This window comes from Sander lucioperca, chromosome 13, assembly GCF_008315115.2.
Source record: "Sander lucioperca isolate FBNREF2018 chromosome 13, SLUC_FBN_1.2, whole genome shotgun sequence".
Taxonomy (NCBI): domain Eukaryota; kingdom Metazoa; phylum Chordata; class Actinopteri; order Perciformes; family Percidae; genus Sander; species Sander lucioperca.
This window is the reverse complement of record NC_050185.1, coordinates 32,353,584-32,378,540: the sequence shown is the minus strand read 5'-3', so window position 1 is coordinate 32,378,540 and position 24,957 is coordinate 32,353,584. Positions and strand designations below refer to the sequence as shown.

Below are 24,957 nucleotides of genomic sequence, written 5' to 3'. Positions count from 1 at the left end.
TATATAAATGTATGTAAAGACAAGGGGAGAGACGTTGATCTTTTAAACTCTGACAAAGTGTTTTTAGCCTGTCCGATAATGCTCCAAGCTTTAACTTGGGCCCCATAAATGGGGAAGCTAGCTCTCGCCCTTTTCCGAACTTCCTCCTCTAAGTCTTCTTGACTAAGCCCAAAAAACGGGAAGTTGGCTCTCACCTTTTCGTCAACCCCTCCTGGACTATGTGAAGAGGCCACGTAAGCACCATGGAGAAAGGTGTGTGTATATAAGGAGGCAGCTTAGAGCTCACTGGGAGAGAAAATGAAGAAGCCGCTGAAGGCTCTGCCATTTTTTCACTGGGAAAACATCAGGGCTACACTTCTCACCTAGGCGATGCAAATCTAAATAAGGTAATTATGGTTTAATTATGAGTCGTAAGAGTTTAATTTCACTTTGCAACTATTTGGTGAAGCATTGATTGTGAACTAAGACTTGATGCCTGTTGATTTGATAGGCAACATCTTCTCCAATTGCCGAACACACGGCAGGAGCTTGATGACAACAGATAGGACCCACTGCCTCCTTAAACACCTTAAACTCGCACACTTGAGTTGTAAGTGGACTGGTAGCTGGAAGAGGTCAACAGAGACTGAGTTTTACTAACAGTCAATGTAAGCCAAATCTTAAATTTAATATTAAGAAATTTAGACAACGGTAGGCAAATTATGAATAACTGAGACCTTATAAAGTCAAACAACCTAATTTAAACACCTTTTTTTGTCAAAATAAGCCCAGAAATAAGGGTATGTATACATCTTAAGGATAAAGTCTTCTCCCTGGACTCTTGATTTTATATTTCTCATTGTTTGGCTGTAATAATCAATTATCCACTGGTTGTTGAATAAAGAAAAGAACCCAAGGAAAAACTCTGGTGTGCACTTCATTTCTTGGAACGAGGGACCAGGAGTTTCTTCAAACCGGACCTCATTCAGCCCCCGAAGTGAGTATCAGCTATTTCCCGCACTACAACTGTTAAACCACTGACTATAGAAACACACTCCATATTCAGGTAGAGAAGTCTTAGATGCCTGTGCACGTTAATATATATGTGTGTAATGCATAGGTTATGTGAAATCAAACATTTTAAAAAGAGTCATACAGTCACCTAATACTTAAAGTGCTCATATTATGCTTTTTGGCTTTTCCCCTTTCCTTTATTGTGTTTTATATCTTTTTGTGCACGTTATAGGTTTACAAAGTGAAAAAGCCCAAAGTCCACCCCAAAGGGACTTACCATCTCCAACAGAAAACACTGTTCACAAACTGCTCCAAGCAGCTCTACTGTAGTCCAGCCTTTACTTCAGAGACAAACGTGCATCACTTTGTAACACGTTATAATGCTCACCTAGCTGCTAGCATGGCACTCCCTCATACTCTGCAACTGACAAGCTAGCAGTTCTCACTGAGCATATGTGCGACTCCCAACAAAGATGGAACAGAAGTGAGATGTCTCACTCTGTAGCTAAAACAGAGAGCTCAACACACAGGGTGAAAAGAGGAGCTGCAGCAATGTGCAGTACAACAAAAATATGGTGTTTTCTGAAAATTAAACCACATAAACCTATTCTGGTACAACCTCTAAATACAATTATGAACCTGAAAATGAGCATAATATGAGCACTTTAAATGATGTAACTTTTGAGTGTATTATTCTAAAGCAATTGGTTACATATTCAAGGCAATGCAATTGCTAAACAAGCTCACTTGAGTACACACTTTAAGAGTGTGTATGTGAGAGGAGTATATGTTATTACACAGCTCAAGCGTCTTAATAATAATTGAAGCAAAATGCCGTCAATTGATATAAAAGAATGGGTGATTACTTAAGGTTTTAGACAATGTAATGGGTGTTATATGACTGTGTATACTATTGTCAGTTACCCACACTGCACTGTCGGCTCGCTTATGGTTTCATTTTTTTTTTTTTCTCTCTTTTCTTTTGTTTTCAGTAAGCTCTATTATTTTTCATTAGGTTTAGTTGGGGACATTGTCCTCTAGAGCTTCTTTCTTGTGAAGGCTCTGTCCCAACTCTGAATTTTCACAGTTTTCATCTCCTTCAACAATAAAGTTATACAAATCCATCTTTACCTGGACTCACCTGATGCTACAGTGTGTTTGCATCACTGTGGCAACAGGTGGTCGGTGAAACAGGTGTTGGGCATCAACAGGAACTTGTGTGAAGCAGCACATAATTGACAATATATTAATTTCCGCGACAATTTTCAAAATAAATGTTTGTTGCATTTAGTGATTCTTACATTTTATCATGAAATTATGTATTGAGTTGGCAAATAGTCATCATTTTAGTTAACAGTTACTTTGAAATGTCCAGTAACGTCACATCATTATATTTTGCCATATAAAGTTCAAGTCAAATCTTGGGTCTGTACTTCTTGAAGACAAATAATGTAGCTTCAGGTACTCGTATAGGTAACTCTGGTTAGCTTGACATCCTCATCATCCGAGGCTACTTTCTCTACACCGGGAAACCGAGGAAGAACAGCGCATTGCGTCTTCTCTGGAGGATTACCTGGAGGTAGAATACCTGGACGCAACATGTTGATATTAAAATAATATCTAGTGACACCGGAGATACTGAACGTGTTTTAGCATCGATGTTTATTTGGGGATGATGAGCAGCTTATGCTTTAGCTCTAGCAGGTCCCGTTCTTTCTTTTATGCTGAGCGGACCACCAGACTTCATTATAAAAATCGGTCAATTGTTATCATCATGCTTTCTGGCCAAGGCGGATAGACTGGTTATACATCATCAACTGTTTTATAAATGATACTGATTCAGACTTTAATTCGGCTAACGTACAACACATTACATTTTATTTTTACGGGTGAATAAGGTGCAAACCAGATATTCAAATTATAATTGCAATGAAACGTTTGACGAGCATGCATTCGTGCGGAATTTAGATAGCAGAGCGACAGGGTGTTAGTCTTAAATTCTGTTCTGGTGATGCCGATAAGCAAGGCAACGTGTGTTAAATTATTGAATAGAGTTTGGCTATTGAACGCCTTGTTTTTCTCAGACTCCAAACAATCCTGTTATGCATTAATGATGGTCATATATCTTCTTATAATTTCTTTATTACAGAATATATTTTAATAGAGTTTGTGTGAAACAGCTTTATAATCTCTCTCAACAGGTAAAAACATGGCAGGAGGCAGCTAGCACAAAGACGGGAATACAGAATTTACAGAAGTACAAACTACAGTAATTGTTTACAGATGCTAGAAGCCATGTCTCATGCTCATTTATGCTTTAAACTGTAACGTCGCTATACTTTATGACACTGATACGACACTGTATATGCACAATTTTCTTTAAGTAAATTGCAATAAAAGTATAATTGTAATCCATCAGTAAAGGAGGATTACAACTAGCTGAGCTGTGCTTTGTTCTCCAGCAAAGATAATGACCTGAAACACACCATATGTGAAGAAACTTGACGGTGAAGGACAAAACAAACCGAGGAGGTCAGGGTTAAATCTGAGACTTCTCTGGGAAGCTATGACGATATTTCTGGTAATTTCCTGCTCAAAAGAACAAAAACAAACTATTAATAGTCCTACAATAACTGAGTTTTGGCTTAGCCATGTTTCAACATACAGTATTTCCTGCTGAGACTTGGTAACTGAGGTTGGTTGTTGCAAGCAATCCAAGATTTAAAGGTAATTTAAGATTTTATACCTCTATCTTATTTTGTGTATATATTTGTTATTGTGTGTCATGTTTCAAGTCTGCACAGAAATATAAAGATGACATAATTAAAGAAAAATACTTATTAATACACTTTGTTCTGTATGAAAGTATCATAATGCCACTGTGTAGGAGTATTTAGTGGTGGAGGAAGTATTCAGATGCATTCAAAGTAAAAAATATATAAGTATAATCAGGAAAATGTAAAAATATCCAATGCAGAAAAATGTATACTATTATATGGTTTTAGCATCTGTAAACTACTGATTACTGTAGTTTGTACTTCTGTTGTGGTAATTTCTGTATTACCCACCTGCCATGTTTGTACCTGTTAAAGATTATAAGCTCATGTTTCTCACACACTCAAAAACAAAAGAAAAATAACCTGTTTAAATTTAAAGATATTCTGTAATAAAGCAACTATAAAAGATAAGAAAATGTAATGAACATTGATATTTCACAACAGGACTGTCTGCAGTCTGAGAAAGCGTTCAATAGCCAAACTCTGTTCAATAATCTAACACACAATGTTGCCTTGATTAGATTATTATTACTCATGCATTAATGTAAAATCAGGATTTTACTAGTTGGTTGATGTGGAGCTAATTTTAAACTAATTATTTTTATTATCAAATCTGTCAATTTTACTAATTGTATGGTAGTTTAATTATGACAAAACTTTAAATTTTATAAGATCTTTGTAAATTTTGTGCAAAAAAATCTTAATTTATGAAGTAACTAAAGCTGTCAGACAAATGTAGTGAAGTAGAAAGTTTCCCTCTGAGGTTTAGTGAAGTAGAAAGTAGCATGAAAAAAAAAGACAAGTGGTTAAAATTTTTTCTCAAGAACAGTAAATGTACTTTGTACTTAGTTACATTCTAACACTGGGAGTATTGTAGTGGTATTTTATTAGAGATCCAGTATGACTGTGTTGTGTTTTTGTCTGAGCAGGATTGACGCTGTGTCAGAGTGTGTGTGAGCCATGGCGTCCACGTTATCCCAGCAGCAGTTCGGCCAGCTGCGTGGTCTTCGAGCTAAACTGCTGCGGCGCTACGAGCACCAGCCTTTGGTGTCATGCCTGTCTGGTCTGTACGGCTGCCAGTGGAGACGCTATGAAAAGGGCTCCACTCAGCCGGGAGACTGCTGCTGCAACAAGGTGAGAGAACGAGCGGTGCACCGGCCACATCTGGTCCAGTCGGTGTCTTAATGATCTCTCAATATGGTGCTGTTTTGGTTACATTTTGGTGCAGAGTTAATTAACCCACACTGGTTGGTTTAAACGAGAGTTTTAGTTTGGCATGATGGTCTAAATGTTGTTCAAAAGTGTTTTACAGTCTCACCAAAATAAAAGTTTGAAGAAAGAAGGAAAACTATACATTAAACCTGGTTTTCAAAATATTTAATTTAAGAAATCATGTGTGGATTCAGCACATAATGTGTTTGTTCACACTGAGTGAACCTCACCAAATAAACAGTAGTGGAGGAAATATTTAGCGCTTTTACTTGAGGAGTAGTCAATAGTACAAATCCTGCCTTCAACACTTACTTACAAAGCTACAGAAGTATTATCAGTAAACGTACTTGTATCAGATGTAAAGGTACTGTACCTATTGTGCACAATTATGACTTTTGTTATATTTTATACATTATAAATGAATGATAACTATCCCTTACTGTCTGTCTGCACTTTACTGCTTTTTTTTTTTGCACTTCTGGTTAGATGCTAAACTGCATTTTGTTGTCTCAGTACCTGCACTCTGTGCAATGACAATAAAATTGAATCTAATCTAATGAACACATAAAGCAGCATTTTAATGTTATAAATGGTCAAGATAGATTCAATTTAAACTGTTTTACTATTGGATAGTTTAATATATTACAATATATCTAAATTGTTAGCATCTTTGCATCAGGTTAACTATCAATTTCAAGTCACCAAGTAGAAATAGTTTTCAAACTATGCAGAACAACAATTAAATACAACTTTAAAAGCTTGTGTCTCTTCATTTTTGAACTGATGCTGAATTGAGCACAGGGAGACCAGAGTACAGAGCTCTTTTTTTAAACAATCAAACAGTAAAGGCGCTAAAGAGCTTTCCTGTTAAATCCGTTCTCTCCATAGAGGTCAAAGATCAGTCGTCCATCTCCATGGAAACAAGGCAATAAATAAATAAATAAAAACACACCAGCTGTTTATTTACGGGGGGGGGAACATCAACTTGTGTTTAATGTTTTTGTCTCTGCTGTCGACAGGTGGAAGCTGTGAGCTTTGCTCTGCTTGTGGTGGCTTTCTGCTTAACGCTGGTGTTTCTCTACTTCTGGGGACAAGCAAAGAACGACTACAATGACTTTGACTGGTGGGTTGAGTCATACTTGCAGTTATTACAGTGCGGTCATAAGTGAACGACGTGGATTGGATGTGTAACCTCTGCACACGCAAACATTGGTAGTCATAATAATAATACATTTTATTTGTATTGCACTTTCCATTTCAGCGATCTCAAAGTGCTACAGAGCATAAATAATGCAATTTAATAAAAAAATATATAAATATCAAGGTTATTAAAAATAGTTAAGAGGAAAACCTATAAAATCCATTTAGTAAAAAGCTTTCTTGAAAAGATATGTTTTGAGGTTTCGTTTAAAAACATCCGTAGATTGTGGGGCCCTTAGGTTTTCAGGGAGGGTGTTCCACAGCCTCGGAGCAGCAGATGAAAAGGCCCTATCACCCATGCTGCAGAGCTTGGTTCTGGGGGCTTGGAGGGTGTTTGTGGATGCAGACCGGAGGGTGCCATGGGCATACTAACCCTGTGTTTATCCCACTCTCTGTGCAGCGGATACAGTTTTTCTATGCTTTATACTAACTGGCTCCGGATTTGCGATTTGGTCATTTTAATGGAACACAATTTAAGAATCTGCAACATGCATGTAGAAGCACAAAATTGAGACAATTAAAGACTTAAAAGTACATTTTGACACAGGGACTCTGTTCAAGAATCAAGAAGAACACATGTTCAATTATATTAGCCCAGAACACACAGTAAACCTGGAGCTCTTGGGCTCCAGCTCTCCTGTTTGCCTTATTGGTAATCCAACCTCAGGTATAACCATAAAGAAGGCCTGCCGTTTACTCCAAAAGAAATCTGATATTAGTAGTATTTGTTGAATGAAATCCATACCAGATGAGCCTTTTGAATATTTTTTTATCATCAGCTTTTAACAGAGCATAGAAATAGTATTTAGCTCCCCACCTTTGCACAATGCAGCAGTTGAGGCCATGGAGCCAGCTGTCACTCAAACACCAGTGTATGGTAAATTGTGTTTTTATTGAGGTGACAACTGGATAATTTTGTTGTCCTTAAACTGTTGAGACAATCTTCGTTAAGAAAAGGAAGTTAGCATCTCAAAACTGTCATCTACATTATCTGCATGTACTGGATTTCAGACATTGTGCGTCTACTGTGTTTATTGTTTCATCCTGGTTTAAATCACAGTCTGTTTTTTATTTTATGTGTGGTTCTGAATCGGCTGCAGGTTTAACTTTGGGAAGCTGGGCTTCTGGTTTCCTTGGTCTGTGGTGCTGCTGGTCATCGCCGCAGGCTTTTTCACCTACATCACGATTCTCATGGTGAGGCCAAACAACACTGAGGGTCTGACTTGTATTTTTGGATCTTGTTTTGTCAGTGCCGTTAGTTTGAATTAATATTTACTATGCTGCTCTGTGTATACAGTGCCATTTCTAGTGGGAATCCTCACATTTAAAGAAAGTTGATATCATTTTTATTTGTTTCCCAAAAGTAGTTGTTTCAGTTTTACACAGCTAATCATTTGGTGTGATTGGGTAGTGTATTATCCAAGTGGTGGCTATTTTGTTTTAAAAGGAAGTTTGACATTTTGGGAAAAAAGCTCATAAGTACGTATACAGTAGAGGCAGGAGGCGATTAGGGGGAAACAGCCTGGCTCTGTCCAAAGAATGTGCCTACCAACACATCTGTAGATAACTGATTAACACATTGCATCTCATTTGTTTTATCAGTACACAAAACAGAAATAATTAAAAAGGATTTACATGCTTTAACTACACTCAGTGGCCACTTTATTAAGCGTACCTGTACACTCTTATGCAATTCAACAGCTCAGCCATGATCTCTACCTTTACAAAGTTTATAATGTTCAGTTTTTAGTGATATTTTGGAAATGTGTAAATTAAATATGTTTATTATTTAGACCATAGTTAAAGGTGGTATTGTACTGGACTACATTACATTGAGAGCTGCTTCTAAGACAATGTTTGTGTACAAATCAAGCACAAGTTATAACGTGTTGGTGTTGGGAGGTATCATTTGAGCTCAAGCTGTTTCCCCCTGCTACCAGTCTTTATGCGAAGCTAAGCTAATAGCCTCAATACTTAGCGTACAGACATGATTTTCTTAGTTTAACTCTCTCGCAAGAAGGCAAAACAAAGTCAAACTACTCCTCTAAACAAGATAACAGGAATGTTTACAAGAGACAATCCTGTATCTTGCATCTAGGTAGGTACTGCAGTTAAAGGTTACTCTGTGCTGTGAATGCTGATATACTGATGTTATTCTATGACTCTGTACGGTTTATCACAGGATCAGAATTAATGTGTGTGTGTGTTTCTCTCTCCTCTGTGCAGCTGCTGGCTGTGTGTTTGTTGTCAGAGGGCCAGAAACTTTATTTACACTGGAGTCACAAGGTAACTGCTCTCTATCTCTCCCACACACTTTTTTTATCGACTGCTGAATCAATGTATTTATTTAAAGTTCAAAGTTTCACCGACAGTTTAAGGATTGTGTTTGAAGATGTAACAGCAGCTTTTTGATGGCTCATCCATGTTCAGTGACGACACCACAAATGCCTACCATCTACTCAACTACATCTCAGAGGAAAATATTCATCTTTTTGCTCAGCTACATTTATCTAGTTACTCTACAAATTAAGATTTTTGCACACAGAAAGAATGAAGAGCTTATCAAATATGAAAACTACCCAACAGTTTAATCATGTTCAGCTTTAAAACGATTAGTTGATCGACAGAAAATTAATTGGCAGTTTTTTGATAGTTTGTCATTTTTCATGCAAAAACATTTGGTTTGGTGGAACAGCACATGGTTCCATCTTCACAAATGTGAAGATTTGCTGCTTTTCCTTTTTAATAATGTTAATAATTGTAATGTCTCAGTAATAATGTTGAGGTTTGGACTGTTGGTTGGACAAAACAAACATTGACAGTGTGTCACTTTGGGCTTCTGCCTAATTTTGATGCCATTTCTCACTTTTTTCACAATTTTTACTAACCAAACAATGACTCAATTAATGAAGAATCCATAATGAACATAATCATTAGTTAATAGTTCTAATAGTATAACAGCCACAGGGGACATTTTTATACTTTAAGTAAAATTTCCTGAGTATACTTATACTTGCAGTACTTAAGTGACATTTTCATTGCAGGACTTTTACTTGTAATAGAGTATTTTACAGTGTGGTATTAGAACTTTTACTTAAGTGAAGGATCTGAATACTTCCTCCACCACTGCTGCTTAATTAACCACTAAATGACAGCAGCCAAAAAGAAAAGTCTGGCAGTCAATGCAAATGAATTGTAAAATGTATTTATAATATTATACAACAGATATGAAACAGTGACATTTGTCACATTTGTTGAACTTGATTAATTAACCCAAACCATGACTGCAAATGTTTTTGGATGGATGACATGTTTCCTGTTTGTCAGATTGGAATCCTGGTGAGTCTGACGTTCTCCATCGTAGCCACGGCCCTCTTATTTCAGCTGTGGAGGGAAGAGTTGAGGACTTTACTACTTTCCTTCCAGGTGACCCCCCCTCCTCCTTCCCATCAGCCTTCACATATTCTATGTGGGGTTTCCACTCCTGATACCAGATCTTGTTTTGGGTCCTGATTACAGATAACTGCACCTTATTTACATGTTGGTGGAGTCTTACTGGTGACAGTGCTGGCTTGGCCGATAGCTTTGCATTTCTTTCGCATGAACAGCAGAGGTGAGGTGCACAGTTTGTCATTTGATTCGCTGAGAGTTGTGTTGATGTTAATTCAATAAACTCTTTCTAGACTGCAAAAATGTTGGATCTTAAAGGAATAGTTCGACATTTTGGGAACTATGATTATTTGCTTTCTTGCTGAGCGTTAGATGCTAAATATAAAGTTGGAGCCAGCAGGTGGTTAACTTAGCTTAGCACAAATACAGGAAATGGTTAGCCTGGCCCTGATCAAAGCTAACACAATCCAGCTACCAGCACCTTTTAAAACCATCTAAAGCTTATTAATTAACATGTTGTCTCTTGTTTGTTTATTCCTTACAAAAACTGTGTAAAAATCATAATTTACCATTTTTTGGGGAGTTATGCTCTGGACTATATCTTGGCCGGTCTCAACGACAAATTTACATTTTTATACTCCATTGTCTCATCTAACTCTCTGCAAGAAAACAAATAAACATATTTTCCAAAATGCGGAACTATTCCCTATAAGAATAGAAAAATAAATAATGAACCAGTTTTACTTCTAACTTTTCATTGTTTTGAGAATAATCCTGAAGCAAATAACAGTATCTTGAAAAACGGATCATCCCACCATGTCAACATGTCACTTGATTTTAAAAAGAGATTATCAAGTAAAGTCACACTGGAACCAAGAGTCAGGGTTTGTGTTTCAGTAAGGCGGGGCCTGATCATGGGGGTGTACCTGTCCATCCTGTCTGCCCTCTACCTGGTGCCCCTCGGTTTGTATTCTCCTTGTATCAAAGAGGACGGAACCCTTGGCCCCGCACCGGCCCTCATTGGCCACAGAGGAGCACCCATGGTGAGCAAGAACAGTTACTATCAAGCTTTTTGACAGGATGTTTTAGGTCAGATTGTTTTACGCTGCACGGGTCTCCTGATCCAGTCCGATGTAAGACTCTAGTCCCCTGAACTGGATCATAAATGCAAAGAAAATGGAAAATGTCAATTTTCTTTTCTTTTTTTTTCTTCTAGATATTGAATAAACAATATTTGAACAATTTCAATCCAGTTTAGGGCTGCAACTAACAATCATTTTCTTTATGTGATGCCTTTTTAAATTGCTTGTTTTATCCGACCAGCAGTCTAAAAGCTGGAGGCTTTTTTTATTTACTGTGGAGCTGAAATCAGAGAATATTTGAGCATTTTTGGCTTGAAAAATGACAAAAAAAAAAAAAATAGTTGAGGATTCATGTTTTGCTACAATTTATATTTCTCAAATGATTCTGCAAAATCTGCATCTTTTCACACAAGAAAAATGACCAAAAGTCTTATATCGAAGAGCAAATTTTAAGTCTGAATAAGAGACAAAATCCCATGCAAAGCAGTGTGATACTAAATATTTCTGGGAATACTTTGTGGCTCTGTGTTTTGCTCACATCCTTCCTGTCACAGTTGTTTGGAGCAATGCTTTCCCCTTTGCTCTGCAAAATGTTAACACTTTAACTGAAAGAGTAACTACATGTACTGACTACAGCTCCAAGTTCCTTCACCAACTGCATGTGAATGTACTGATGGTGTATTGGTTATCATGTATTGTGTTTAACTCCATTTGCAGCTCGCTCCAGAAAACACACTGATGTCATTTGAGAAAGCCGTTGAAGCAGGAAGTGAAGGTCTGGAGACAGATGTCACTATCAGGTCAGTCAGCAGCTGAATGTATATGGTGTATACATGGGGCATTATTGGCCTTTTATTAAATATTTGATGTGTTTATTGTCATTGATTGATACAATACTGGTTGTTGTCTACAGGGAGACTGTGAATCAGAAGAAACTTTTTAATTGGATTCTATATTAAAAAAAGTAGAATAAAGTGACATGCAAATGTGCAGCTTAACACATAAGATTGGTGCAAATTCTGTCACAATGACAGTGATGTCATGCTGATGTTTAGCAGGTGTAATGTTTGTTATCCATCTTAGTTTTAGCATGTTAGCATGCTTACATTTGCTAATTAGCACTAAACACAGTGCATCTGAAGCTGATGGAAATGTTATCGGTTTTGCAGGAATTTAGTCATAAACCAAAGAATTGGACACGTTTTAATTTTGACCTGATGATTGCACAAGGTCCATCCAATAATTGTTGAGATATTTCAGTCTGGACCGAAACTGAGGTTGTCTGGGAAATCGCATACTAACCTCTTAACTGTACCTTAACGTCACTCGCCATCATTCGTAATTATTTTATTTAACGGTTAATTATATTAACCGTCTGCCTCGCAGTCTGCCATTGGCTGCAGGCAGTTGAGTATGTCCAGTAAACTCAATGTCTCATACTCCTAAATTCTTGCTAATCTCAAGTATACATCGCGGCATTTCTCGCGTACACAAAATCCACATACTATGCAGACATAATGCACTGCATACTCAATTTTACGTCATACTTAGCCATGTATGAAAAACTGATACTTAGTATGATAGTATGTTAGTATGAGATTTCAAACAGAGCCTGAGACTTGGTTTATTATTATAGATATTAAATATAATGTTAAGATTTCTCTTGGCTACACTTTTGAAATAATTTGTCATGTCGTGGTTGTAGTGTTGATGGGGTGCCTTTCCTGATGCATGACCACACCCTGCAACGGACCACCAACGTCCACCAGGTTTTCCCCAACCGGACTGACACCCCGGCTGCCATGTTCACCTGGACCCAGCTGGAGAGCCTGAACGCAGGGGCCTGGTTCCTCTCTGTGAGTCGCATACAATAGTTAATGTACTGCAGTACTTTACTGTACTGAGTTTATTTTTGTCGCTGGCTATTTTCTCAGACCTGACACCACTTCTCCAGAGCCACAAAAGACATTACACAACTATTTTCACAGGCTGAGCAGTATCCAACCCGTACTACAACACCAGCTGGCAGATGAAGAACATAGTGGCCTGCATGTTATGTCACAGTAATAATTAGATATTGATGGTTGTCCCTTCCAGCACAATCCGTTTGGTACAGCTGGCTTTCTGGGAACAGAGGAGCGACTGCAGGCAGGAAAGCAGTGTGTCTGCAGCCTGCAGGCCTTCCTCCAGCTGGCAGCTCAGAGAGACAAACTGGTGATCTTTGACCTCTACCGTCCACCCAGTGGTCACCCATACAGAGACTCCTGGATCCAACGCACGCTGGATGTTATCGAGAAAGAGTCCTCCATTCACTCCTCACAGGTCAGTATGTCCTCCTTTACTCCAGTTTATGATGCTCCACCAAATGGATATTAAAGTCAGCAAAATAATGACAAAGTGAGACACATTGTTGGCTCCAGGGGCCTGTACCACGAAGGTTAGCGTGTTAACCTGCAGTCCTCAGGCTCCAGTTTTTGACCCTCTCATGTGTTACCATCACATTCAATTTACATGGCTAAACATCTGTTCCCCAAGACTATTTTTCTTGTTCTACAAGACTAAAAATATTTAGTCCACTCCCGGTCGTATCTAGATGGTAACCAACGATTTGCAAATGTCTCGCGAGCTGGTTGAGGTTAGGATAGGTCGTCGGGCAAATCAAAGATGGATAAACCATCTAGATATGACCACTTCTTTCATGTGCTAAGCGTGTAGGAGAACAGAACTACGCTGACTGACGTGAAAACATGAATAGCCCTCTCTAGAGCCGGTGTTTGGTTTGTCTGTTCTGGGCTCCTGTAGGAACATGGGGGGGCAACATGGCGGACTCCATGAAAGACGACCCACTCCCTATATATGTAGATATGAAGGGCTCATTCTAAGCTAACGAAAACACGGTTCTTAATTTTAGGTGGCTATACACTAATGAAAACGTAGTTATTAATATTATATTCCATTTCTGCCATTAAATCACCTAAATCCACACACTAGACCTTTTAACTAGAACCAAGGAGTAGTGAAGTACATGTCAGCTGCATTAGGTTCTGTTCTTTCTTGTTCAAAGATTTTTCTCATACCAGACTCCATTATGAATTCTTGTAATTTAAGTGTGTGTGTGTGTGTGTGTGTGTGTGTGTGTGTGTGTGTGTGTCATTCACTAGGTGCTGTGGCTGCCATCAGATCGGCGGGCCTTTGTCGAAAGTAACCATCCCGAGTTCCAGCAGACATCAGGCAGTCGGCTCCCTCTAGAGGAGCTCCAGAGCGACCACATCGTCAAACTCAACCTGCACTACAGCTCCATGTCCGCTGAGCTCACCCGGTGTGTGTGTCTGTGTATGAAAGATGGCCCCTGGTATTTTGTGACACATCAGGACTTTTCTCCTCACTTGTGTGCAGGGAGTGCGCTGCAGTGAACATCACCACCAACCTGTATGTGATCAGCCAGCCGTGGCTCTTCTCTCTGGCCTGGTGTACTGGAGTCCATTCTGTCACCACCGATGCTCCCCAGCTCCTCAGCACCATGCGCTCCCCTCTCTTCCTCATGGTAACACATCAACTACAAGCCACACTGTGTGCATTTATACAAGTAAATTACAAGTACCTTAAATGTCTACTGGAGTTTTTCTGCTTCTTTATACTTCTACTCACTACATCCCAGAGGTAAATACTATACGTTTTACTCCGCTACATTTGTCTGACAGCTTTCTTTATTTTTTAGATGACAGTTTTTCATCCTCTTCCTGTCCATGTATCACCAGATATGTTAATTTTGAATGTTTGTGATAAACTGAAGGATGAAGTGTTCCTTTTGTGTTTAAAGAATTAAGCGAAATAAAGTCTTTAAAAAGCCTCTTTTGATCAGCTGGAAAATGCATCATCACAAAGCTGAAAACGCAGCTGTTTGAAAGAAGAAATGAAAAGTTTACTTTTTATAGATACGTGGTTCTTGCAGGACAGCAACGCTACAAACAAATGATGATCTTTATAGAATATGATACATTGCTGTAGATTAAACTACCCAACAGTAGATAAAGGAGTTGAAATAGTAACTTCTTTGCTTATCATTAATAAACATGTTATCTTTATGAGGAGAGTTTACATTTTAAGTTTATTATTTTGTATTGTTAAATATAAGTACAAGAATGGGGTCTTTTTAAAGGACACTAGATTTATTTACCTATTCATGTAAACAATGTCTACGTAGGAAACACTGACTTCCCTTATCTCTGTTTGTCTCTCAGAGTCCAGACGAGTATAACCTGATGTGGATTCTCACTGATCTGATGTCCCTCGTACTGATCACCATCATTTTCATCTTCCACTGGTGAATTACAGACACTCAGTTCAAAAACAAGGCAGTTAGCAGGACATCCTTACCTGTCTGCAATCTGAATAATATGTTGATGTAGCAATGATATCGGTCACATCATGTTGTTTTCTGGCAGGTGGCGAGAGCGAGGACTGGCTTTCTGCTCAGGCAGCAAAATCACACTGGATAATGGCACTTATAGCAAGTTCAAAACAGGTAAGCTACTGTAAAGAAATGTGATAAAAGGGGAGAGTGTTATAGCTAACACACCAGGTTTTTCCACAGACTTTTCATGACACATATTCACATATACTATGACTTTTTATGACATACTATACTATGACTTTTTCTTTTTTTACTTTTTATGACATACTATACAATGACTTTTGTTTTTACTTCTTATGACGTACAATATTATGACTTTTTATGACATACTATACTATAACTTTCTTGACTTTTTATGACATACTATGACTTTTTTGTATTTTGTTATGACATACTATACCATGACTTTTTATGACATACTTTACTATGACTTTTTATGATTTTTATGACATACTATGACTTTTTTTAAAAACTTTTTATGACATACTATATGACTTAGTTTTACTTTTTATGACATACTAGAGTATGACTTTTTTTTGACTTTTTATGACGTACTATGACTTTTTTATGACTTTTAATGACATGCTATACTATGACTTTTTTATGACATACTATACTTGGATTTTTTTGTACATACTTTACTACTAGTACTTAAACGTATAAACCTTACCTTTCTGTTTCTTAACTCCCATTACAGAAATGAGTGATATATGGTCAGTCTCCAGTGGCTACTCCCAAGCAGAGAAGATGCCCAACCTGGCAACCGTCACCGAGCACTAAAATCTGCCTCTGAGAGGCATACTTGGCATCAATAATTAACACATACAGTATGTTTAATTTGAACAAAAACTGAAGTGTAAAAATGACAAATGGTAGTTTTACAGACCTGATACTTTATAATAAATGTTGTATTTCCATATTTACGACAAAGAACACTGTCCTTTTTTGCCTTATGTACACTGTAAACTGTATACATTAATGAATATAAAACTGTGAATAAAAACATTCAGTAGATACTTATTTACCCAAAAACATGCAGTGGGGTCAGGACTTTTTTTAACCATTTAAAAGGACTTACCTTGAATAGGTAAGAATAATGTACAATATAAACCATACTAAGGTCCAATAAAAAGATTTATCTCAGATTGTAGGTATATAATAATAAAATTAAAGAACATTTTCAGACTTCACTTATGTCTTTGAATGTTAGTGTGGTCCTCTGGCTCCTAAAATCACTCATGTTGTTTCAGTGCAGCCCATATTTAAGAGAAATAAACCTCTGCTCTTTGCAAAATATCATTTATTAATGTCTACATAAGGATATGTGGTCACAGGTCCAAGAATACAGTGTTATGATTATGACTTCATGCTTAAAAATCAACACTAATGGTTCGTACATTTAGAAGGAAAAAAAAGACACCGGTCACCATCTACAGTCTGTGTATACATGTTCTACAAATAGTCTAACACATAAAGAAGGAAGTGGCTTTTGAACTTTGTGGCACACATATGGTATGTTTCCTTGCACATGTATGACTTGTTTAAATCCAGATTGCCTCTTTCTTCTTAATGTCTCCAAGTTTGACTGCATAATTTGTCAAATTGTCAATTTATCAAATAAAAGAACAATAACCAAGATCTGAAGGGTGGTGTGTTAAATACTAGGTTTTACACAAGTGACTATATTTGATGCCGGTTTGGTAGTTATAACAATTCTGAGCATAAATAAGGATGAGATGAAAAAAATGAAGCTACTTCACAATACAAACACAAATTAACAAGTAGACATGGTTTTTGGGAATTTCCAACTGTTTCAGATTTTCATTCACATTTTGTTTCTGTAAATAAAGCTAGTAGCTAGAACGTTTTGTTGTCTTGACACTGATGCCGGCTCAAAAAGTCTAAAAATAGTTCACTCATTAAAAGCCTGTTACATCAAACAGCACAGAGATAATAAACGGAGACACCTGATTGATGATTCAATGACACTACCGTTCAAAAGTTTGTAATCAGCTGTTATATTGATGTTTTTCTTCTTCATTAATTCAGACACCAATTTATATTAGAATTAGTTTTGGCCCCAAAAGAAGAATGAAATGATTCAAACTTCCATTCAGTCGATGTCCCCACAGCTGCATAACAGGGGAGAATACAGTTGGAACTTGAATTTTAAATTAGTTTTCCAGTCCAGAAAAGTCCAGTTCTTTGGGTCCTCTGCAGTCTACTCAGCGGTTAGATTAAAGAGGTTTAAACTGTGATTTGTCAGTCCATTGTATGTTCTGACATTCCAATAGTGCTAACCCTAGACTAACCTTCTGTTTTGATTGTGAAGTTTGAAGAAGAGCTTGCCAGTTAATTCCAGCGTGTTACAGGCTGCATTATTGTGCACTTGACACTGAAACAGGAACCTGTTCATATTTAAATCTGCACACATTATGATGCTAAACTTCCAGTTTATTTTACCAATGACTGCTGATTTCTTCTCTTCATATTCAACTGTTGCTCAGAGGGATCTTTGTCTCTTTCTGCAATTTCAATTGTCAGTCTGGTTGAACCATTGTACAGTGTTTTGTTCTCCATATACAAAACAAACCCTTCATACAAAATAACATCTATTTGTAAAAAAGACTTTCTACAAACTAAAAGCATCCAAGACCATTCAGACATATAGAGTAATGCTCTCAGACATCTGACTTGACACAATCAAGCTTTTGTGTCAGGAAATTACTAACTTTTGAATGGTAAATAAGACGGCAGATAAAATGACCAGCAGTTTACAGTGATTATAATGCTGATAGAAAGCCATCCAAATTGCCGCGTTACGTGTGTTACGGTGGGAAAAGGTCATTTAAAGGCAATAGGTGAGTTTTTAAGACAGGGCCGATACATAATAACATAAATGAAAATGTTGGCATTACAGTGTCACAGCTAACCACCAATGAACTACCTTAATAACCACTTTGTGGAACAATTCACACAGTTTTGTATGAAATAAGTGTTTTTTGTTTAGATGTGTTCACACTGTGCGTGTGTGAGTGAATGCAGGATTGATTGAGTGGTTGCAATCGATGAGTTTCCAGCCGCTCTGCTCACTTGCTGTTGCCCCGGATTGTTCGCTGTTTGGTCATGGTCGTCAGCATCTGGCTGATGTAAGAGGTCAGGAGGTCGTCCATTTTGTAGCCCTGAAAGGGTTGAAGGTCAAAGGTCAGACATAGTATTAAATTGAAATGTATTTATTGTGATTATGGCTCTATTTTTATATATATATATATATTTTTTTTTGTGATGTGCTTTTCACTGGAAATGTATAGTTATAAGAAAACCCCATTGTTTTGCTGTGATCAAAAGTATTTCCTGTGATTTATTCCCTCACTCTTTACCCAAAATTCAGGCTATTTCTCACTATAAATGAAGTTTGAATTAAAAAAAAAAAAAAAAAAAGAATCAGTGATGGAAAGTAATTCATTTCAGTACTGTACTTAAGTATGATTTGGACATACTTGTACTTGTACATATTTTCATGTTATGCTACTTCATACTTTTTACTCCACTACATTTGTTTCACATTTGAAGTCAATTTTTAAATAAAATTTTTTTATATGATATGATGCAGTACTGTACTACTAATCTACAGAGTAGTTTACAAAGTATCTAAAATTGGCTCCACAATGACAAACAACATTAACTTACTTGTAATGGAATATTTTTAGACTATGTCATCTTTAGAGGGCTGATCTGAGGTTATTAATGTGTGCAGTGGCAGGAAAGGAAATAACTATTGTGTAACATGTGTTGTCCGACTAGGCTGGATATTAAAAGATAGATTTCAAGGTGGAGTGAAAAGCTGACCGTCATAGATAGAGAAGGAGGGGTGGGAGATGCGATAATAATTTAAAGGTCCAATATGTAATATATTTACTGTAATAAATCCAAAAATGACCCCAACGCGTCATCAGATATTAAGGAAACATGCTAAGTTGAAATACTATATTTTCTGACAACAATGCTAATGCCAGTATTTTCTCCTTTTGAAATTTCCGTTCTGTGACAGAATTTCTGTTTGTGTTTTGGCCTGTGTGTTGTTATCAACTGCCCAGTTTGACAGCCAGGCCGGGTTGCCAGATATACCTGTAAAAACGTAAACCTAGTGTGCTACAGCTGTAACGTTAGTACAGCCATGAAAGCAGCAAACAAACGAACGGGATCAATGGAGATAGATTCTAGAACAGTTGCATGATCAGAGACGTAACAAACCCCGGGTAAATATTGGAGATGTATTTGAAAGATTGAGACAGCTTTGAGTCCAAAAGGACGCCAAGTTGGCTAATTTCCTCCTGAACAGGTAAGCATTAGCTTCAGGCTAATTTATCACGGCTACAAGGGACGGGCATTTTATGTCATTTCAACATTTGTGTACTCATATTGAATTATATAGCTAGAGTACCCGAGTTGGTTACTCGCAAAAACAATTGAGACATAGCCAGTAAATCCAGACTGGTCCTGGCTAACGCCGCCATGCTAAACCTGCTAACTGCTAATGTTAGCGGAGGACCAGGCAAGCGGGCCACGGCTGTTTACAACGTGTAGCCTGTTCAGCAGCCATAGCCGACAACGGTTATTTTAAGCCAAGAGAGGGGGGCTGTAAATCGGGAAGAGAGGACCGTGAGTTTGCATTGTGTTTAGCGATTGTTGCCGTAATTCTAAGCCAATAAAGTGTGTTCAGTCGGGTGAGAGGACGGTAAGGTAGTGTTATTTTTAGCGGTTCCTACCGTAATTCTAAGCCGAGGAAGTGTGCCTGTCCGTCGGGTAGAGAGGACAGCGATGTTGTTGTGTTTTTAGCGGTTCCTACCGTAATTCTAAGCTGAAAAAGTGTGTCTGTCAGTCGGGTACAGAGCTCGGCGTGAGCACAGGCTTTTAGCTACTCTGCTGTGCTGTGACGTAATGTCTGGCTATGTGAGACAAGCGTCTAGCAACATTGTTGATCGTGAACTTCGACTCTGGGGAGGAGGGGGCGGGGGAGACAACTCTCTCCAGTATTTTGAATTTGTACTGCAGTAACTATTTTAAACACTAGCTGCCAGTATTACACATAACGGCGCACGTTTTCAGACAGTCTCTCCTGGAAGACATTCATAGTGTTGCACTCGGTTGTTCGCATGAAAAGTGACAGAAATGGTTTTGTAACGAAATGGAGAAAAGAGAGCTAGAGAGAGAAGTTCAAACTCACTCTCATCTGAAAGTTGTGAAGGGAGGGGATTGGCACTTTAGCATTGTGTCATGAATGTGGCAAAATCATCTGTTTTGTCACAAATATAAAAATCTGCCTATTCTGTTCTATTGTTAAAATCATTTTTGGCCAAAAGCTGCTAAACTCAAACACAGGAGCAATGACTAAGTCCAAATAAACTGCTCCAAATGTACATATATATTGACATATTTAAAGTCTCACACTTCTATACTGAACAAAATTAGAAACGCAACAGTTTTGTTTTTGCCCCCATTTTTCATGAGCTGACCTTAAAGATCTAAGAATTTTTCTATGTACACAAAAGGCATATTTCTCTCAAATATTGTTGACAAATCTGTCTAAATCTGTGTTAGTGAGGGCCTCCTGATTAGCTCACCTGGTAGAGCAGGCGCCCATATATAGAGGCTTATTCTTCAACGCAGCGGCCGCAGGTTCGACTCCGACCTGCGGCCCTTTGCTGCATGTCATTCCCCCTCTCTCCTGTTTCATGTCTAAGCTGTCCTATCCAAATAAAGGCTTAAAAATGCTCAAAATAAATAAATTAAATTAAAAAAAATATGTGTTAGTGAGCACTTCTCCTTTGCTGAGATGATCCATCCACCTCACAGGTGTGGCATATCACGATGCTGATTAGACAGCATGATTAATGCACAGGTGTGCCTTAGGCTGGACACAATAAAAGGCCACTCTAAAGTGTGCAATTTTACTGTGGGGGGGTTTACTGTTTACTTTGGGGGGGGGGTCCAGGAGGGTCTGAAAACCAGTCAGTATCTGGTGTTAGGGTTAGGGGCATTCGTGAAGAGAACACCTCTCCAAAGTGCCAGACGCCATCGAATGTGAGCATTTGCCCACTCAAGTCGGTTATGACGACGAACTGCAGTCAGGTCGAGAGAGAGAGAGAGAGAGAGAGAGAGAGAGAGGGATGAACCCTAACTCTAACCCTAACACCAGATACTGACCCCAGTTTGACAATACAATACAGTAAAACTGCACATTTTAGAGTGGCCTTTCATTGTGGCCAGGCTAAGGCACACCTGTGCAATAATCATGCTGTCTAATCAGCATCTTGATATACCACACCTGGATGGATTTTCTCGGCAAAGGAGAAGTGCACAATATTTGAGAGAAATAGGCCTTTTGTGTACATGGAAAAAGTCTTATATCTTTGAGTTCATCTCATGAAAAATGGGGGCAAAAACAAAAGTGTTGCGTTTATAATTTTGTTCAGTGTAATTTGAAAGCTAAAATCCCATAAATTCTCATTATCTGGTTATTGTGACCACTGTAGTGCATGCACTGTACATCTTATTAAACTCAGTTTCTCACCAGTGAGGTCTCACACAGCAGCTTGCTGCCTCGGACCAGGTTTCCGATGGTGATGTGGAAGTACGTGTTGCCGCTGCTCCAGTTGGAGATTTTAGTGAAGGGGTGAGTGGTGAGGATGTCCTGCAGGAAATGAGCACACACACACACCATGTTGTTGGCAGATACAGTACTGTACTCTGTACGCAAACTCATACATACTGTACAAGGACATTAAAAGTACACACGCTCTCCCACAGCTAAAAGAATGAAATGAAGTTGTGGTGCTTTAGATACAGTCAAATGTACATGAAGCCACGCTGACCAAGATCTAAATCCCCAGTTCCAGTTTTTAAAGTTTATACTGTAGGTGGATTATGGGTAATGAAGTTCTTTAATCACACAAAAGCATTGAACAGGAAAGCCCAGAAAAATGCAGACTATGAGACTTTCTGTGTTGCTTTTTTTTTTTTTTTTTACAAACCACAAGGAAGGTTGTGGTGGAGAAAAGAAACGTGAATTAACCTTTTAATCTACAGAAATCTGACATCAAACAGAGCGCACCACACAGAAATATCTAGTTAAAGTAATACTATTGAAGATTTTCATTTAAATAAGTGTGTTAAGTTAAATCTATTGCAGAATGAGGTAACACAATGGTGATTGAGCCTGTGGCCCACTGATAAAAAAGCCCCAAACTGGTGTGGTGACATGCCCTGGAAAAATCACAAGCGGCGCACAGTTAGTGACGCGCAGAGAGGGTAGGCGGAGCTAACGCAACAATACACAGTGCTGCTTGGATCTCTGGAAGGCAATTACTGCTTTTCGCCAAAGAGAATGAAATAAAGATCTTCGAGATTTAACTAAAAATGGAGATTCACGGTGATGTGCAGACACATTTCTTTCTGAATGCCTTGAACTAAAGGTCCCGTCATGACCACTTGAGTGTAATTTTGAGTGTAGACTTGTGTATTCGGCACTGGACTTAACTCCAACTACTTTTTGGCTGCCAAATGTCAAAGTTTTCTATTATAGCTTTAAGCTTTTAGATTACAGGAAACTGATATTTTAGATTACAGTATCTGTATTTTTAAATTCTGAAACCTGTATATTATGGAACGACTTTGTTCTCAAAATGATCATTCTCGTGCACGAATATGATAAGTGTGGACCCACCTTAGACTTGGGATCAATGAGACTGACTCCGTGTTTGTTGATTGCTATCAGGAGGGTTTCTGGGTAATTTGGATCAGTTGTTTGCTGCAGAAAGAACAGAAAAGAATAATTATAAACAAAACGTTTTACACAGTGCTGAAAAAAACAGTGGTGGAAAGTAACCAAGTACAAACATACATTTACTCAAGTACAATTTGTTGTACTTGTACTTTACTTCAGTAATTCCATTTAATGCTACTTTATACTCTGACTCAGAGGCAAATATTGTACTTTTTACTCCACTGCAATGCTTTTTTAAAAATTTAGTTACTTTGCATATTCAGATTATTAACACAAAATATAATAAACTAATGAATGATAATGTATTATTAAAGAGGAAACTACCCAGCGGTATACGGTATATACAGTATAAAGGATAATAAAAGTATATCTTTTTTACTTTTAAGTAACATTTTGAATGCAGGACTCCAACACGTACACTTATATTCAGCTTTTAAAAACAAAATACGAACGTCAAACGTCTTTACCTTGACTTCAAAAAAGGCAGAACCAAACGTGGTCCACTTGTAGATGATTTTGAGGAAGGAGAGTTTGGCTTCTTCTTGAGTCTTTCCTGAGTGCTTGTTGAACAGCGACATGATGGACTGAGAGGGAAACATACATTTATGAACATTTATTCATCCATGAGTGAGTGAGTGAGTGAAAGAGAGTATTCATCCATTCATTATGTTTAGACACTGTGGCCTTTGTCTTACATTTAGTAAAAATAAATGAAGATATCACTGCATCTGAATGACAATATTAGAATTAATAACATGATTTCTTCTCTTGACTATTGGTATCATTTGGTATTGATTCTCTAATGTCTATTGATTTACCATTGACAACTGCAAGGTTTTTGTATTGTACGAAACGTAAATAGCTGCAGTTTTTTAGCCTAAATGTTTTCAATTTCAATATTAGAATACCAGCGTACACTCATGTAACGTCTTCTCTTATTGTATAACTTGTGGGCCAACATGAATTTATGTGAAAAGCCAAATACTGATTATTCAGATGACAGTACTTGACTAGACATTAAAATATCTAAAACAATGAATGACAGAGAAGTCTGATTTCAGTCTGAGGTTCACAATTTGGGATTTCAACGACTATTAGATGGAACTTTGGTGATTCTCTGACCTTTCCTTTTTCCTCTAGCATCATTATAGTCAAAGATTTAATTAGTCCAAAACTTTTGTTTATGAACAAAGACCTGATGACAATCCCATCAGACTCAGCTGCTCTTTCCTTAAACTGAGATGGTGAACATTATAATTATAATAACTGATACGTCAGCTCACCCTCTTCCAGTCGTCGGGGGACAGATGTCTGATCTGGTCCTGAGGGACAAGGTCCTTCAGGATCTTAGACATATTTTGGAAGTGGGATTTATCCTCCCCAAACTTCACCCTGTAGATCAACGCTGCCAACTGGTACACCTCCTCCCTCAGACACCTGTGGTAGCCTCGCAGATACTTAGGCAGCTCCTGTAGAGGGAAGGCGGTCGCTGTTAAGATACTGCGTGACTGTATATGTCTGTAGTTTGAAGCCGTCTGTTGGCAATAAATGTATTTATTTAACTTGCACAGACCTCGCAAGCTCCATTAAATAAGGCAGTTATTAGCAGCGCTCAGTGCCCAAATACTTTATTGTACTGTATTTCCATTTAATACAACTTTATACTTCTGCTCACTACGTCTCAGAGGTAAATACTATACTTTTTACTCCACTACATTTGTCTGACAGCTTTAGTTTCTTATAGATGAAAAGTTTTTCATGCCTGTTCCTGTCCAGTGAACACCATGTATCTCCAGACATGTTGATGTTGAATGTTTGTGATAAATTGAAGGATGGTTTTTAAGATTGTTTTTTGGGGCTTTTTCTGCCTTTATTTGATAGGATAGTTAAGTGAGAGAGAGGGGGAAGACATGCAGGAAATTGTCACAAGTCGGATTCGAACCATGGACCTCTGCATCGAGGTATAAACCTCTCAGTACCAGTTGTGTGCGCCTGCTCTACCACTGAGCCAACCTGGCCACAAAAAAGCTCCTACTTCTTAAGCTAAATTAAGTCTTTAAAAAGCCTCTTGGATCAGCTGGAAAATGCATCGTCACAAAGCTG

The 24,957-nt window shown here is 38.0% G+C and overlaps 2 protein-coding genes across 9 annotated transcripts in view; one reads left to right on the top strand and one right to left on the bottom strand.

The window, feature by feature from the left end:
- Positions 1 to 2,345: 2,345 nt before the first annotated feature.
- Positions 2,346 to 24,666, top strand: LOC116056017 (glycerophosphodiester phosphodiesterase domain-containing protein 5-like). Of its 4 annotated transcripts, none has more exons than XM_036008704.1 (16): positions 2,356 to 2,560; positions 4,700 to 4,904; positions 6,002 to 6,105; positions 7,283 to 7,376; positions 8,409 to 8,468; positions 9,510 to 9,608; positions 9,702 to 9,795; positions 10,470 to 10,615; positions 11,372 to 11,454; positions 12,360 to 12,510; positions 12,752 to 12,976; positions 13,816 to 13,973; positions 14,051 to 14,198; positions 14,896 to 14,978; positions 15,100 to 15,179; positions 15,766 to 16,520. In XM_036008704.1, exons 2-16 carry the CDS (start codon positions 4,731 to 4,733, stop codon positions 15,846 to 15,848), a joined length of 1,782 nt encoding a protein of 593 aa, XP_035864597.1. In that variant the 5' UTR covers positions 2,356 to 2,560; positions 4,700 to 4,730; the 3' UTR covers positions 15,849 to 16,520. The 4 variants fall into 4 exon arrangements, 3 of the variants coding, with proteins under 3 accessions (XP_035864597.1, XP_031163981.1, XP_031163982.1); XM_031308121.2 differs by having other exon boundaries at positions 2,356 to 2,572; XM_031308122.2 differs by lacking the exon at positions 2,356 to 2,560 and adding an exon at positions 3,552 to 3,720.
- Positions 17,363 to 24,957, bottom strand: part of myo7ab (myosin VIIAb) — a 50,578-nt gene continuing 42,983 nt past the window's right edge. For all 5 annotated transcript variants that reach the window (XM_031308103.2, XM_036008702.1, XM_031308105.2 and 2 more), the window contains 5 exons: positions 24,138 to 24,323; positions 23,322 to 23,438; positions 22,795 to 22,878; positions 21,643 to 21,762; positions 17,363 to 18,250 (listed from right to left, as the gene is read on the bottom strand). In XM_031308103.2, coding sequence (XP_031163963.1) covers positions 18,158 to 18,250; positions 21,643 to 21,762; positions 22,795 to 22,878; positions 23,322 to 23,438; positions 24,138 to 24,323 — 600 coding nt within the window. In that variant the 3' untranslated portion in view covers positions 17,363 to 18,157. The remainder of the gene's footprint in view (positions 18,251 to 21,642; positions 21,763 to 22,794; positions 22,879 to 23,321; positions 23,439 to 24,137; positions 24,324 to 24,957) is intronic.

What these genes read in the sequence shown, in the direction of transcription:
- LOC116056017 (XM_036008704.1), top strand. Translation starts at nt 4,731, where the DNA reads ATGGCGTCCACGTTATCCCAGCAGCAGTTCGGCCAGCTGCGTGGTCTT. An exon ending in ATTTACACTGGAGTCACAAG is followed by an intron (nt 8,469 to 9,509) that starts GTAACTGCTCTC and finishes CCTGTTTGTCAG; the next exon opens with ATTGGAATCCTGGTGAGTCT. An exon ending in GCCACAGAGGAGCACCCATG is followed by an intron (nt 10,616 to 11,371) that starts GTGAGCAAGAAC and finishes CTCCATTTGCAG; the next exon opens with CTCGCTCCAGAAAACACACT.